Here is a 15,213-nt window from a genome sequence, read left to right on the forward strand (position 1 = left end):
AATAACTAATGGAAACATTATACACCTCCAATTAACGTAACATCACAGAAATGCCACTATTTTCCATATTCTTGTTTGCCTCCGTATTTACTTATCAATACCTGTGCTAATAAATATTAATTTGTCTCTCAGAATAACAACATAATCCAAAACAAAATTATTTGGTTATATTGTTACATCACTAATTCATTTTCTGCTCATTGTAAGACTTTTTTTTTTAACAAAACCAATTATTGTTCTGTACCCTCCTTAGATTCCGACAGGGTACGTCTCATTGGGGGGCAGGACAATTGCTCTGGCAGAGTAGAAGTATTTTTCCAGGGAGCCTGGGGAACGGTGTGTGATGACTCCTGGGACAGGAAGGATGCGGAAGTGGTGTGTGCACAGTTGGGCTGTGTCTCAGCTATCAATGCCACCGGGGAGGCCATGTTTGGGAGTGGGACTGGTCCCATCTGGTTAGATGAGGTGTCCTGCAAAGGCCATGAACAGGCGCTGCAAGATTGTTTCTCTGTGCGCTGGAATAGGAGCGACTGTCACCACAAAGAGGATGCTGGGGTCATATGCACTGGTAGGTGACTATTAACCTTCATATGAGTTGAGTAATGGGATAACTATTGTGACATCTTGCTGTGTGAATTCATATACTTATCTGTGTTTGGTGCCTGTAGTGCCGATTACACTATGGTATTCCAACTTACATTATTAATACATTTCTTTATTATCTCTGCACTGGTGAGTAAATAAACTACAGCTGATATATAGGATTTAATCCAAGGGATGTGACTTAGTACCTCTCCAATACAAGGTAAGAGTGGGATTTACATGGATGAGAAGAATGAATACTACATTACAAACTGTAGTCCATGTATCCACCCAATAATATACTTCTATCCACCATAGCAACAGAGAACTTATTTGGAGTCATATTGTCATCTAAACTTGCACTGCTTTAGAATGTTGTATGTACATAGCAGTAAATCATACTACTACTGGGTTACACACTCAAAGCATGCTCTTCTGTAGCACTGTCTGGAACCAATGTAAAGACTGCAGCCCAGTTTTAGGTCAGTCAGATGTGTATCTTTGTTCTCTCTCAATAACTTTATCCTTAGGTCATTAAAGTCTCCAAAATTATGTCCAGCTTTTGTCACTTTAATGGCAGCCACGTTGATAGACTGTGTCAATTGCACTCACAATTTCCTTTTACAATGGAATAAGTGTAATTTGAGCTTGTAAAAAAGGCTTTATTTCATTTCATACATTTTCTTTACAGGAAAAAAAGAAAGTTTGCCCACAACTGCCCTGTCTTTCACTACAGGTGAGTCTAAACCAGAGATTTTTGGTCTTTCTATTTCAACGTTCCTTTGGAGATATATCAATTATTAAGGTTCCGCTTAGCTCATAAGAAATACATATTATAGTATTTGCAATTTATTAGGGATGCACCAAATCCAGGATTCGGTTCAGGATTTGACCAAGATTTTGTCTTTTTCATCAGAATTTAGATTTGGCTAATTCCACATTACAAGCCAAACCGAATCTTTAAAAACACATGACTTTTCATCACATACCTTTTTTTCCCCATGCATAGCATACGGTTCTCTTTGACCCCTTCTTAGCCTAATTTGCACATCCAAAATAGGTTTTTGAATCAGTGCGGTATTCATGTTGTGTACAATTTGTTCATAACATCTCATGTTTCTAATTTTCTTTTTTTGTTTTTGGACTACATTCTGCCTCATTTATTTAGGTTTTTTCTGATAACGCTGCTGCAGTGACAGTATCGGTTATATGTTGCTATCTGGATTGCTACCAATGACAGCCTCCTATTCTTTAATCATATCTTTCACAAAAGACTTTTGCTGATACATAAAGGAAAAATCCTTCTCAGTATTCTGTATATTGTTAGTAACAAATCCACCAACATATCTTATTTTCCAAACTTTGCCCCAAGTTTGTTGGACTCTTTTCTATGATAGAAATGATAAACCCTGCAATGTTTCATCTTCTTCCAGACATTTTTATTCCTAATGTATTTAATATGTCTTGTCAAACAAGAAGCTTCTTGTTTTTCCCAGTAAGCAACCTCTTGCTTCTCTTATTATGGATGGTCAACATGAATTTGAAGTAAAAACATAACTTAATGCCAGTTTTGACATTTTAATTTCATCAACTAGGACTTGGCCCAAAATAATGTTTCTTGGTTCAGCACTTTAGTATCTATGATTCTATGCTTTTCATCTAAAGTTTTCTTATAAACTGGCAGTGTATGTCGTTGGTCCATCTTAAGTGTAGGTCTACTGTGATGCATTACAAAAATAACATCAACCAGATCCTCCTCCTTGTTGGCTTGAGGGATCAATGTGCCAGAAAGTTGTCATGTTGCACACACTGGACACTGGGACATGTATCTCTGGCATCAAATACATTTATATTATTGGACATACATAAAGTAGGTGCCCAGTTATAGATCCCTTCTCCCACTGAGTTGCTGGGTGCTATTACATTTGACTGAATTCTTGATTTCTGTTCCTGACTTTGTGTACTATTGACTATGTTTTTGTGTTTGTTAAGATTCTGAGACTAATCTTACATACACAACCTAGAAAATAAAACATTTTGTTGGATGAGGGCTAGGTTCTTATGCCTGGCTGTTGCCACCGCCCTAGTTTTGCTTAGCTGCTGTTGGAATACAATACAGTACATGAAATGTACCTGAGTGTTTGAACAGAGAAGCAGCTGTATACTACAAATCCATAGTTGTTATTTAGAGATAGATGCTATTATATAACAGTTTTTAAATCTGACTTTTATTTTAGGACCGCCTACCTCAGCAACTTCTCGCATCAGTACTGTGTATGTTTCTAGCAACATCCCCATCATCGCCTGTATTGTTTTGGCAATACTTTTGGGTTTGGGAATAATGGTTGTCTGGGCTCTAGCAAGAAACCTGCACTGGTACAGAATGGGTAAGTTACTTCTTGGTACATCTGTTTTCAAGAAATATTTTAAAAATTGCAGAACTAACAACTTAGACATTGAGGGATATAACTTTAGATAGCCATGATTGCCATGTGGTGCATTACAGAAACTCTGACCACACAACACAAAACTGGTCTCTTTTAGTCTTTAGGTTCTCTATAAGAATGAAGAGAATTGTCAAAGCAGACAAAAAGATATTGATCTATTTTTTTTGCATTCATTTTTGTTGCTTTGGGTGCAGAGTCTTTGGCTGAATGAACCCAGTTATTTAATGTGTTGCTGTAATATGTGAAATATGCTAAAATAGTAGTATTAGCACCCCTTTTAATAAATTTAAATCAACTACCAGATTTTGCATAAAGAAATAATTTGTTTTACATTAATGATCTTACAATATGTTTTACAGTTGATATGCCAGTTGCTGGGATTCTTTTTCTTGCTTTTACTCTTCTGGGCAACAACAGAAAACAAGATACTGGCAGTTTTTTCAGATATCACCTTCCAAATATATCTTGTTCATTATTAAATTACTGTGCCAAACCCACCTCCACCCATGTGCATACAGCAGTGGTCCCCAATCAGTGGTTCGTGAGCAACATGTTGCTCCCCAATCCCTTGGATGTTGCTCCCAGTGGCCTCAAAGCAAGTGCTCATTTTTTTATTTCTGGCTTGGGGGCAATTGTTGATTGCATAAAACCCAATGTAAAGCCAAACAGAGCCTTTTATAGGCTGCCAGTTCACATAGGGGCTACCAAATAGCCTATTATAGCTCTTATTTGCACCCCCAGAAACTTTTTCCATGTTTGTGTTGCTCCCCAACACTTTTTCCATTTGAATGTGGCTCATGGGTATAAAAGGTTGGGGATCCCTGGCATACAAAGTGCCCTGTGCAGCCTCTCTAACTTTTTTGCCCCTCTGCTCTTGCACTTCTGTCCAGGATCAGGGTAAATGACCCCAAATGATTTTGATTACATTACCAGCTGCCTTAAGATTAAATCATTATTTTTCATTCTACTTAATTCCCTTATTGCGTCACACTGCTGAGACGATGCTGTTGACATTCTCACCTATATTTCAAAGAGCATGTACAAATTTCCTTTTGATTTGTGTAGAAATAATTATCAGTATTATTTACATTTTTACATGTCAGTTCTTAAGACCAGAACCGATTCTTTACTGTCTCCTGCCTTCCCCATTTATGAGGAGATTAATTTTGCTATGGAAGGATTCGAGAAGGCTCTCTCTGAGGGATCAGGTATGTCCGTCTGCTATGTATTTTATTTACTATGAGTTTGAAAGAGTCAAATGTTTTAAAGGTTAACTTACCTGTAAAGAGTTGCTATATGATGTGATAAACAATTATAATTACATGTGTCATTCTATTCACTATTAAACATCTGTGTAGTAATGTCTTCATAATGTTACAATGTGACCATTTAACCCCGCCCCTGTTAGATCCTTCTACGGAAATTGTAACTCAGTGGGAGGGGCTATAGGCTGCGCTCTTGCCAATCAAGATCAAGATGATAAAAAGTAGGAGTTGTGAATGATGAGTGAAATATGTTTTCCACTATATACCACAGTCGGGTAAATTGAGACAATTGTGGTTCTTTTCCAGAGATAAAGTCCTTTTTTAAAATTTTCAGGCTCAAAGGCAAGTCTTTCAATATGTGCCCATAGGTTATATTGTATAGCAAAGAGTCTTCAGGAGACTTTTCCATATAGGTGGCCATACACAGGCCAAGTCTAGAGCTTAATGGCCTGTGTATGGGTCTGATATCCATAAGAAAGGTTTGATTCTCCTGTCCAATAAGGATCTTATGGGCTTATTAATGTGGTCCTCATCTGATGGGTAGGGATGTAGCGAACCTCAAAAAAAAAGTTCGCGAACCCGTTCGCGAACTTACGCCAAAAAGCGTGAATATTCGCGAACTTTGCGAACCCCCATAGACTTCAATGGGGAGGCGAACTTTAAAGGAGAAGGAAAGTGAAAAGATGATATCGGTATATTTTTTTAGACCATCAGCCCCCCTCCTGAACCGCCGCATTAAAAACTCACTCGCTGCTTCTGTATCAGCGCACCATCCAGCCGAAGAATGTCCGGTCTTCATACTTTGGCGCCGACATTTTAAAAATGTTTACATCACTTCCGCCCTTGCGTCTGCTTCCAATGCGCATGCGCGGCTTCGTGACCCCGGTGATGTAATCGGTATTGGCATGCTTCTGTCACTGCCCTTACTACCCTTAACGGAGCCATATTTGCTCAGCACGGTTACTATTAGATGTAAGTGGCTTATACAGTTGTTTTTATTATATGATATCTTTAATAAATAATCCTAATTCTGTTTGTTACTGGTTTTGTGTGGGATGGCTTTTGGATGTGGGACTGTGGCTGTGGGATAGTGGGACTGTGGCTGTGGGATGGCTGGGAATGTGGGATAGTGGCACTGTGGGATGGCTGGTGGATGTGGGATAGTGGGACTGTGGCTGTGGGATAGTGGGACTGTGGCAGGACTAGAAAAAACAGGAGCATTCCGATTGGACAATAGAGTGAAGTGGGTGGGGCTAACGGGGTCTAGCATTTCTTCAGGGACTGCAGATCTTCAAAGGAAAAAAAAAAAAAAGCGAGCTCTCTGCTCTGCACTGAGCATGTCTGTGTCCTGGACAATCTGTGTTCAGTGAGACAGGAAGCTGCACAGGCTTAGAGCAGGTACTGCATTTACTGACAAGACTTTTCCATGTCAGAGGCAGATTAAGCAACAGAAAGGTGAGTTCAGGAAATATGTTTATGACTGTAATAAGGCTAAGTTATTGAGCTCATGTTGTTTTTAGACTTTCCTTCTCCTTTAAAACCTAGAAAAGCCATTTCTGGCCAGAAAACTGATTTTAAAGTTGTTTAAAGGGTGCCACGACCTGGACAGTGGCATGCAGGAGGGGGATCAAGGGCAAAAATTTCTCTGAAAAATACTTTGTTGACACAGCGTTGCGTAAAAATGCAAAGGCAGCTGGCAGACCTAGCGGAAATACGCGGCGTTTTTTGCTATTTCGCACTATTAGCACCATGGAAATGGGATTTGCTTACACCAGTACTAGGCTGAAAAACGCCATGTGTGTTTTTAGGGCGAGAAAAAACGCAGCGGAAAAAAAAACGCGGCGAACCCAAATTACGAACATCGCAAAAAGTTTGTGAATTTCCGAACACCCGATGTTCGCGCGAATTAGGCCCCTTGGTATGATATGATCATTGACCCCTGGGCCAGTAATTGAACCAGCTCGATTTGGTCCAGCACATGGGTGGTCAAATCAATCCCAGATCCACTCGTTCTAATGAGAATTTTACATGTTATACAGATTTCTTCTCACTGACTAAACTAGGGAAGAGTTCTGATTGGCTGAGAGCAAGATAATCGAGTATCTAGTGATACTGCACAAAAATCATTTACATCACATTATCACTCTACAGTACGTTACTTACATTATCGTCTTTACAGATTCTCTTGTGGATACCAAAGATCAGAAGTTGGAATATTACACAAGTGCCAGTGAAGACAAAAAAAGTGTAATATCAGTTACAGGTAATCCCATTTAGTGTTTCTTTAATCTGACTTTAAGTTAATGTAGCAATAAGTTCAAGATTAGGCTCAGTTGCAGATCTACTATATGTCTCTAACATACCTGTCAATTTTAGTAGCACTTTTCTTTCGTATTGATAAAGGTCCGCATGCCATACATCATTAGACTCCTTTTTAAATTTCTTATTTTTCCTTTTCTCATTTATAGAAAAGCAAATCACTGCATTTTAGAGGATGAATTGGAAAGTTTAGATGCCCAATAACACCAGGGAGGGAAGTGGATAACATATACCATAACTGCTACTGATAACAACTAAAATTTCTGTAAACACACAGACGGAGTACATTCCTGATTTTCAAATGCTTGCATTAATAAAATGTGTCTCTGAATAACATATAAGTAATGTAAATAAGGAAACTACAGAAATTGTATAGATAAGCATAAACATCTGCAACCTGGTGCAAATTTAAACTCGGATCCTAACTAAGATATAGTTAATCCTTATTGGAGGCAGAATAATCCTGTTGGGCTTAATTAATGTTTAAATGATCTTTTAGTAGTATGGATATCCAATAATTATTGAGTATTAAGAACAGAATTAGGACATTGTCTATTAAATGCATTGATTCCCACATTGTTTAATAGACGCATCAACCAACAAATGTCCATTAAATGACTATGATGATATAGAAGAGACTGAGAAGAACAGAGGGTCATTGGTTCCTCGTAGCCAAGGTGAGGTCGATTCAATTCCCCTTTCTGCAATTTCTTGTGATATTAAAAAAATAAGGGATTTATATTTTTACAAGTTTGTATAGGGGACTGCATTGCAATGGCCACAGTTGCTTAAAAAACTACAACAAAAAATTATTTTTTCGTTTGTGTTTTTTTTTATTGACAGTTTTTTGCATATACAAGGTTGCAAGGTTAACAGTGAAGCTTTACATTATATCTAGATGTATCTCAAATATTGAATGTGTCTGTATGTGTTAAGACATACAGTCACAGGGAGAGAGAGCATAACGAGAGAAGGAAGTAAAGTAGGAAGAAATAAAAGGGAAGAGAACAGGGGAGAGGGAGAGGGGAAGGAAAAAAAAAATTATGGAAAGCAAATAATATACATTATTGGCTATTATTCCTGGATATCAACCTCAGTAAAGTTCTTCCATGAGTCCCATTTCTTATGGTGGTTACGTAGAGAGTTCTTAATCCTTGCATTGTGATATTCAAGCGTTCGTGATAGGTTGATAAAGTTTTTTAGTTCTAGCATTGAGGGAATAAGATCAGTTTTCCATTTTTGGGCTTAAAGAAGCCTTGCTGCTTCTAGTATGTGTACTACAAGGAGTTTGTCGGAGAATTTCAGAAAGTCCAAATCCAGATTTTGAAGGTGAGTGGTTCATCGGTTGCTTAATTACACTGCTTGTTAACTCCAATACTTCTTGCCAATACTTTTGTATTTTAGGGCAGTTCCACCAGGTGTGCACAAGAGTCCCTTCCTGTCCACATTTTCTCCAGCACATTTTAGTGGCTGTTTGTGGGTAAATTTTATAAAACCTTGAGGGTACCAGATACCATCTGAGCATGAGTTTGATACTGGTTTCCATGAACCTGACTGATTTTGAAGTAGCCGATATAATTGCAAAGGCTATATTCCAATCAATTGGAACAATTGTGAGGTTCAAGTCTTTTTGCCAGGCTGAGATATGCGAGTCCATTGGAGAATTGGTGGTGTCATTTAATAATCCATAATAATATGACATTTTTTCACCTTGGAGAGCTGCTCTTGTGAATTTTTGTAGGGATCCTGATAGGCTTTTAGGTTTGGCGTGGAAATTATGTTTGCAGTAGCTTTATAGTTGAAGGTATGATAAGAAAGCCGAGTTGGGTATAATAGATTGTTGTCATGGAACACGTTTTTTTTTTTTTTAAACTTAAAATCAATGTAACAATGGGATTTTCTTGGTGATTGTTATTAATCTACGAATTAATGTGATTAGAGTTTTTTCTGTAAATATGCTAGCAATCAAGGAAAAAAAAATGATTAAGCCTAATTGTGATGTTTTTCCATAAACAAGTTTCCAAAAACACCCTCGGATTTGAATTTTCATTATTGGCCACAAAGCGGCACATGTTAAGGCACACACAAGAGAGAGAAGGTCCCTTCCCCATGGAGCTTATTTATATTAAGCTACTTGTATACATAGTGCTGTACTTTAAAGCAATACATTTAGAGAACGCATAAGGAACAATACAATAACCGAATAACCCATTCCTGAGAAAAACTACAAATGTGGGTGGGCAAGATGCTGTTTGCAATCCTACCAGAATAGGAAAAGGCCATCCTTCCCTTCTTAGTCCTTGCAACTGCCCACTTCCTAGCCTTTATCCTGACCTTAACCTGACCAATCCCAACACGCTGCTCACCATGATTCACTCTGTCCTCATTAACCCCTTCTTAACTGGCATCCCCAGCTAAACATTGCTCATCTTGTCTAGACTGCACCTTCCTAGCTCCAATTAAGGCTCCTGCCGCCTACACTCCACTCCTATGTTGGAGCCTCCTTATGGCAGGGTTTAAAAAATACTGATCAGAACCATAAGACCAAGCAGCATTAATGATTATTTGGACTAATAACTAATTGGAAATTACTTTGGATTATTTAGGAAGGCAAGGGAAAGAAATCAGGAGACTTGGATGAGGCCTTCAAATTATAAACTATGTACAAGTATGGGATCTTCCATTCAACACTCTCAAGGCCTAATGTTTTTGAAAAATGGGTCAACGCTAGAGTAGTATGACTTAAGGCAACTAAGACATTTAACCTTAAAAGTTCCTGCATAAAAAAATAAAAATATGGTCTGAGTGACCTCTGTTTTCATTTGTTTTTTTACCTTTGTACCTTTTAGTGTTTGAAGCTAGACCATAAAACTGCTTTTATTTTTCCTTTTGAAATATGCAATGTTTGTGATTTTTTTTTCCTTTTTTCTTCATCCTTTGAACAATGGGATTCAAGAATATGGATATGATGATGCAGGTATGTGGATTTAGATTGTATTCTCTGAGAAGTATTAACAGTAACAATAGCAAATTATTTTGAAGATGTTATTCAATAAAAATGTATTTTAGACGCTTTTCTTTAAAGCTCAGGTATCACTTTGCCTTAATATGGTGCGAATACCTCATAAAATATTCTGGTAGCAGCCTTTTTCATAATCTTATAGAAATTCTGCTATAGGGGGAATGATAAATCTGACACATAGCTTCTCCATTATATTATCATCATTTATTGTAGAGAGAACTATAACTAGAGGTTGAATATAATTCTTAGAGGTTATTTATGAGCACAAGTGCTGCATGCAAAGTGATATTTCAGAAGCATAGCCATATGTTTTACCCACAATGCTTCACTTTCAGCGTTCAGTGTTGTTAATGCATGATTTTGGCACAAGTCTGCTGCACCTATTAAGACAAGGGTGGTGGTAGCTCCATGGTTCCACATTGTCAATAGGCACACTTGAGCCATTCAGCAGCAAAGGCAGGATGGATGCAATGGGGCTTGGCTCAGTTACAGGGAAGCATAAGGAGTGTGTTTGGATGTATTCAATTTTGAATATTGGAGTACATATGTGGTCCTCTTCCTTTCCTTGTAGTGAACCTGAGCAGAAGTTCTTGATGGCTGCCTCTGCCATCACTCCCAATACTGTTGGTGTTCAGATGGAAAACACTAATAGTGCATATTTTTGAGTTGAGAACCATTAGTACTATTAGTTTCAGGTGGTCCCTAATTATGTCAATGGGAGGCAACAGTAGTACTGTAGTTTGGGGCACTTTTATGGCAGCAGAGAAGATGCACTGTATGTATATATCTAAGCTTAGTCCTAAAGCTCATGGCAAACATGAATTTTTTAACTACTTGTGGCAGTGTTCAAAGCTCCAATACTCTCCTTGATCTCTTACTGTTGATTTGGACGTGCTGCAGAACAGCCGGCACCCACAATAACTATGAAAAACAAATATGGGGTAAAATCTATAAAAGATGACTGGTGCTACTTTGTCAATTCCTCTTTCTCAGGATCATTGAATGACAGGCTTCCATCAGATGACTATGATGACAATGAAGAGCCAGAAAAGGATGGATCTCCTTTCACGTCTGATGGTACAGCACAATTTCTACAGTGATTTTAATTAAAAACAAAATTGCATAGATATTATCCAACTAGATACTGGGTACTTTAATTGTGTCCACTGAGGCTGACTGAGGTTGGTTTGGATTATGATGCAGTGACATCTGCAGTTTGTCACCTTTTATGAAATGTTTTTATGACAGTTTTCACTACACATTCTGATGGTCTTCTCTTCACAGTGAGTGCTGTGATTATATGAAGTTTTGGTGCAATATAAAATCTCACCTTTTTGTTCCTCTTACATTAACATCAGATGACATCTGTTGTGTTACAGCTGGAACCCTCCCACAGAACATGATCTCAGACTATGGATACGATGATGCAGGTACAGTATGGAGTTATTTATTAGTCAACAATGATATTTTATGTTGCCGACCATATGACATTGATAACATTTCAAACCAATTTGCAACAAGGGATCTTCAGAAACCGCACTAGGTATAATGGAATAGGTTCCTTTAGCTAGAAACAAGAGACATGGAATTAACATGTATAAATGCAGGTCTTTCATTGTTCTGACTAGTTAGTAAACCTGTTGGGGAAGGATAGCTTTTTGATGGTCACATACAGGTTGGGTTCTGGTATATATTGGTAAACATTGCATCTTAGCTACAAATATGGATAAAAATTTCAAACCAAGATAAAAGCTAAGATCCCAGGCAGATTGTCCATAGGAGAAAGCATGTGGTACTGTGTGCAGTGTAGTTGTTTCAAATATTCCACAAAGCTGATGCGTTTGGGGACTAAATGCGTTGGTCTGACCAATCAGTCTACAAGCTGATCAGTTCTACATGGAAGTGTGGTGTCATCCTGTTCCACATAATAGGTTCTCCATTTGGGATGGATCAGCCCTTGTGTGGCCACCTTAACCTACCAAAACAATAACTAATAATAAATTAATTTGCACTGAAATACACTGTTGACATGGATGCTAAGTTGGATGGATGTAAGTTATACTGCACCACCTTTTAGAATTTATCTGAATCTATTCCTGAAAAACAGTATTTAAGACTAATGGGTTATTTAATAAAAGGCACAAAGTTTGCTTTAAGTCTAATCCCCAATAGCGAACAATCAGTATATAACTGTAGCACTGTCACCTGTTCAAATGCAAACATTGTATTGGTTGTTATGGTTTACAGCACCTGGGCAAACATTGTGCCTTTTTTGACATATGAGGGATCAAGTGCCAGCATTTTATGATCCTGTCTTCATCACTCAGTAACATGCGGCAGGGCAAAAGCAGTTCCAGAACTATAGCATAAATGGTGTTGATCTTAAATGTACAGATCTGTCACTAAAGACGTACATGCAGTGAGTTTAAAGAGGTAGAACAAAAATATAAAATGCAAATAGATTTTAGAGAATAGCTGATTATAGTAAATAAGCACTACATTTGAGTTACTTGTTTTACTTGTTGGTGAACTAAGCAAACTGGGGTCTGTTTCTGTTTTATGATAGAGACCCAATCTGCAAGCCCACAGAATATGGCAAATGGATTGTCCCACCCTCCTGCAATCTCTATCAGCTGTGATTATGATGACGCAGACTTGGGTGACTAGAAGCCGACCAGCAAGGAGCCAACAACTTTATCATCAATAGAGCATTCCCCTTGGAATAACCAGAACTAGTTTCTCTATCAAATCGCCTTTATTTATTAGATACAGAAGTGCCTGGAACAAGTAAAGGGGGGGCTCTATCAATGTTCTAATTCTTTCAAGGCTACAAGTGTAAAAAAATTATTTTGTGCGCACATTTTAAACTTGTTTGTGCTTTTTTAAAAACTTTTTGCTCAGGTTAGAATAAATACAAAATATCCGGGGAATGTAATTTAGGTTGCTAACGAAGAAATCGTTTCCAGTGGGACTAAAGATTATCATTGCTAACAATTGTGCCTTTGTGTGAATGTAAAACCCCTTTCCCGAGCCCTTTGCCTTTCACACAACAGTAAAATAGTGATTGCAGGGCGCAGTATTGGGGCCTATTTATTATGCTGTGTAAAAAACTGCAACAAAATTCGCCCCACCGTCAGGCTTTGCTGAGTAAATAATTGCATATTTTTTTATGTGTTTTTTCTTCCACCGGAACTTGAGTAAAATAACAGCATAAAATCTGGCGCTCAGACGTGCGAAATTCACCATTAATTTTACACAGCTTTTTAAACCATTTTTTCTACAAATTTTGTTTTGCACAGCATAATAAATAGGCGCCATATTACTAAAGTTATTATTTTTGCGCTAATGAAACTAATGCTAACACGCTAACAATAACGCCATCTTCAGGCACAACTTAAAATTCGCCAAGCAATAAGTCTAATATAAAATATTACATTGCGAAATGCACATTTTTATTCTTATTTGTGCACATTTTTTACTTTATGGATTTTATTATATTCCCCCCCTTAGAGTTTTCACAATTTGTTGTATGTGCTGGCCTTAAAATTTGTTTGCGCCCACACAAGCTCACAGCTTAGAGGGTACATTGGACTCTGTATAATGAAAGAAAATGGAACATAGATGAACATAGATTAAAATGTTTCTATAGTTTATGGGGGTGAAATTAGAGTCCACCATATCAAAATTTCACCGCTCTTTTAGAGGCAAATGCTAGTGTAGGGACCCAGAGGGTTCAGTTCCCTTAGTTGCTGGGCAGAAGGGAATGTATCTAAGTAAGTTCATTAACATGTGTGTGCTATTGGCTAGCAGGTATGGTGACCACTTCCTGCCTCACTTTGGTATAGTGCTGGGAAAGGAGTGGCACTTTGCTTCCACCTGAGGAACAGGGTGGGTGTTGCTGTGAGCCCGGGGCTCGGGCCTAGTTATAGTCGGGGAACAGGGCCCCGTGAATGAGGCAATAGATAGTGGCAGGTGTAGCTCCCTTTATAGTACCACTCTAGGGGTGTAAGGCAGTTAGGGCTGAGATAAAAAGAGCAGTTCCATTATGGGGTGTGGCAGAGGGGAAGTGAGATTCCTGCCAAGTCGGCCCGCAGGGGAGTGTCAGTCTGTATTACACTCTGTATGTGGTGTTGCCTGTACCACTGGCCCCTGAGAAGCTGTATTGTGAGTAACCCTGTGGGTGTTCAATAAACACTTGTTATTTTGCTGTTTGCAAGAACCTCTAGCGTTTTATTTTTCTGTATATAAGCAAGAGCGGTGTAGTTGCACAACACCCTCACCTTCCTCTTCCACTTAGCGAAGGCCCATTCTGGGTGAGAGAGTACAGTGTAACCCAGGTTCTACTGGTACTAGTCTGGGAAGGCAAGCTATTGAGCCGAAGTTACAGTAGTGTTTTCTCTTCAATTTCATCTTCATTTCTGTTTTTTAAATAATATTTTAGTCTGTGTTTCCTTATCCATCTGTTGATTGGGTGGCACATGTTCCCATTAGCACACAGCTTTCCTTTTGAGCAACATTAAAAGCCACAACTCACAGTATGACATTTTGCTAACAGAACCAAATGTGGTTTAGCTGCTGCATCATCATTTTTCCGAATACAGGAAAACCACATACATGGGGTCTGTAAATTTTATTCAACATGTATATATATCATGTATATTAAATATATATACACTAAGGTGCACATACAATATATTTATCTACAGTATATAATCCATCTAGTCTATACTAAAGGGCTAATTTACTAAAAAAAAAATCGAAATGGTATTTTTGGGTAAAATGGCCTTTTTTTGCATGTGTGAATATTTTTCCTACATATTATAAAGTCAAGCTCCGCATATTATATACTTTTGAGCACAATAAACTAATAATTAGTGGGGCTTATTAATAAAGTTTGAGCAGCGCAGAATTTGCACACTGAACATATTTGCCCTGCCCGTGTTTATATTTATAAAGCTGGACAAGATCGGTGCATTTAATGTGCAGACACAATTGCTCATTTTTATTTGCAGCGCAAATGTCCTTATGAGTTTTTTTAAATATGGCATAACAGCCATTTGCAAATATTTATGCACACAGTCTGCATCCAAATCAAACCAAAAAATATTTGCTAAACAGATTTAGCAAATTGCAAATTAATATTTGGAAAGTGGCCATGGTCACGCAAACTTTAATTTTATTTGCGAGCCATTTGCACATTTTTCTGCACAATGGATATTTTAAGTGATTCTCAAGAAAGGAAAGACATGCACAGCAAAATTTAACCGTTTAGGGGAAAACATGTGCAAAACAACCAAAAAATATGCGCTGGATGAACTGTTCACATTGGAAATTAATTCTACCATTTAAAATGTTATTCTTGAACCAATAAATGTATTTTAGCTGTAATATTGGTGTGTAGGCGCCATCTCAGTGCATTGTGCCTGAGTCTGAGCTTTCAGAAGGAGCCAGCGCTACACATTAGAACTGCTTTCAGGTAACCTATTGTTTCTCCTACTCCCATGTAACTGGAGGAGACATGACTTTGCTGAGACAGAAGGAAGGATTAATGAAAAATAAGAGATAAGATTTGCATAAT

The 15,213-nt window shown here is 38.0% G+C and overlaps 1 protein-coding gene across 1 annotated transcript in view; it reads left to right on the forward strand.

Annotated features, from left to right (window-relative positions):
• The window catches only part of LOC101733357 (deleted in malignant brain tumors 1 protein), a 79,284-nt gene that overhangs the window by 26,755 nt on the left and 37,316 nt on the right, over positions 1 to 15,213 (forward strand). The window contains exons 9-17 of the mRNA XM_031891743.1: positions 254 to 568; positions 1,274 to 1,318; positions 2,820 to 2,969; positions 4,133 to 4,237; positions 6,474 to 6,557; positions 7,201 to 7,290; positions 7,865 to 7,942; positions 10,629 to 10,712; positions 11,015 to 11,070. Coding sequence (XP_031747603.1) covers positions 254 to 568; positions 1,274 to 1,318; positions 2,820 to 2,969; positions 4,133 to 4,237; positions 6,474 to 6,557; positions 7,201 to 7,290; positions 7,865 to 7,942; positions 10,629 to 10,712; positions 11,015 to 11,070 — 1,007 coding nt within the window. The remainder of the gene's footprint in view (positions 1 to 253; positions 569 to 1,273; positions 1,319 to 2,819; positions 2,970 to 4,132; positions 4,238 to 6,473; positions 6,558 to 7,200; positions 7,291 to 7,864; positions 7,943 to 10,628; positions 10,713 to 11,014; positions 11,071 to 15,213) is intronic.

The sequence above is a fragment of the Xenopus tropicalis genome, chromosome 8, assembly GCF_000004195.4.
Source record: "Xenopus tropicalis strain Nigerian chromosome 8, UCB_Xtro_10.0, whole genome shotgun sequence".
NCBI classification, from domain to species: Eukaryota; Metazoa; Chordata; class Amphibia; order Anura; family Pipidae; genus Xenopus; species Xenopus tropicalis.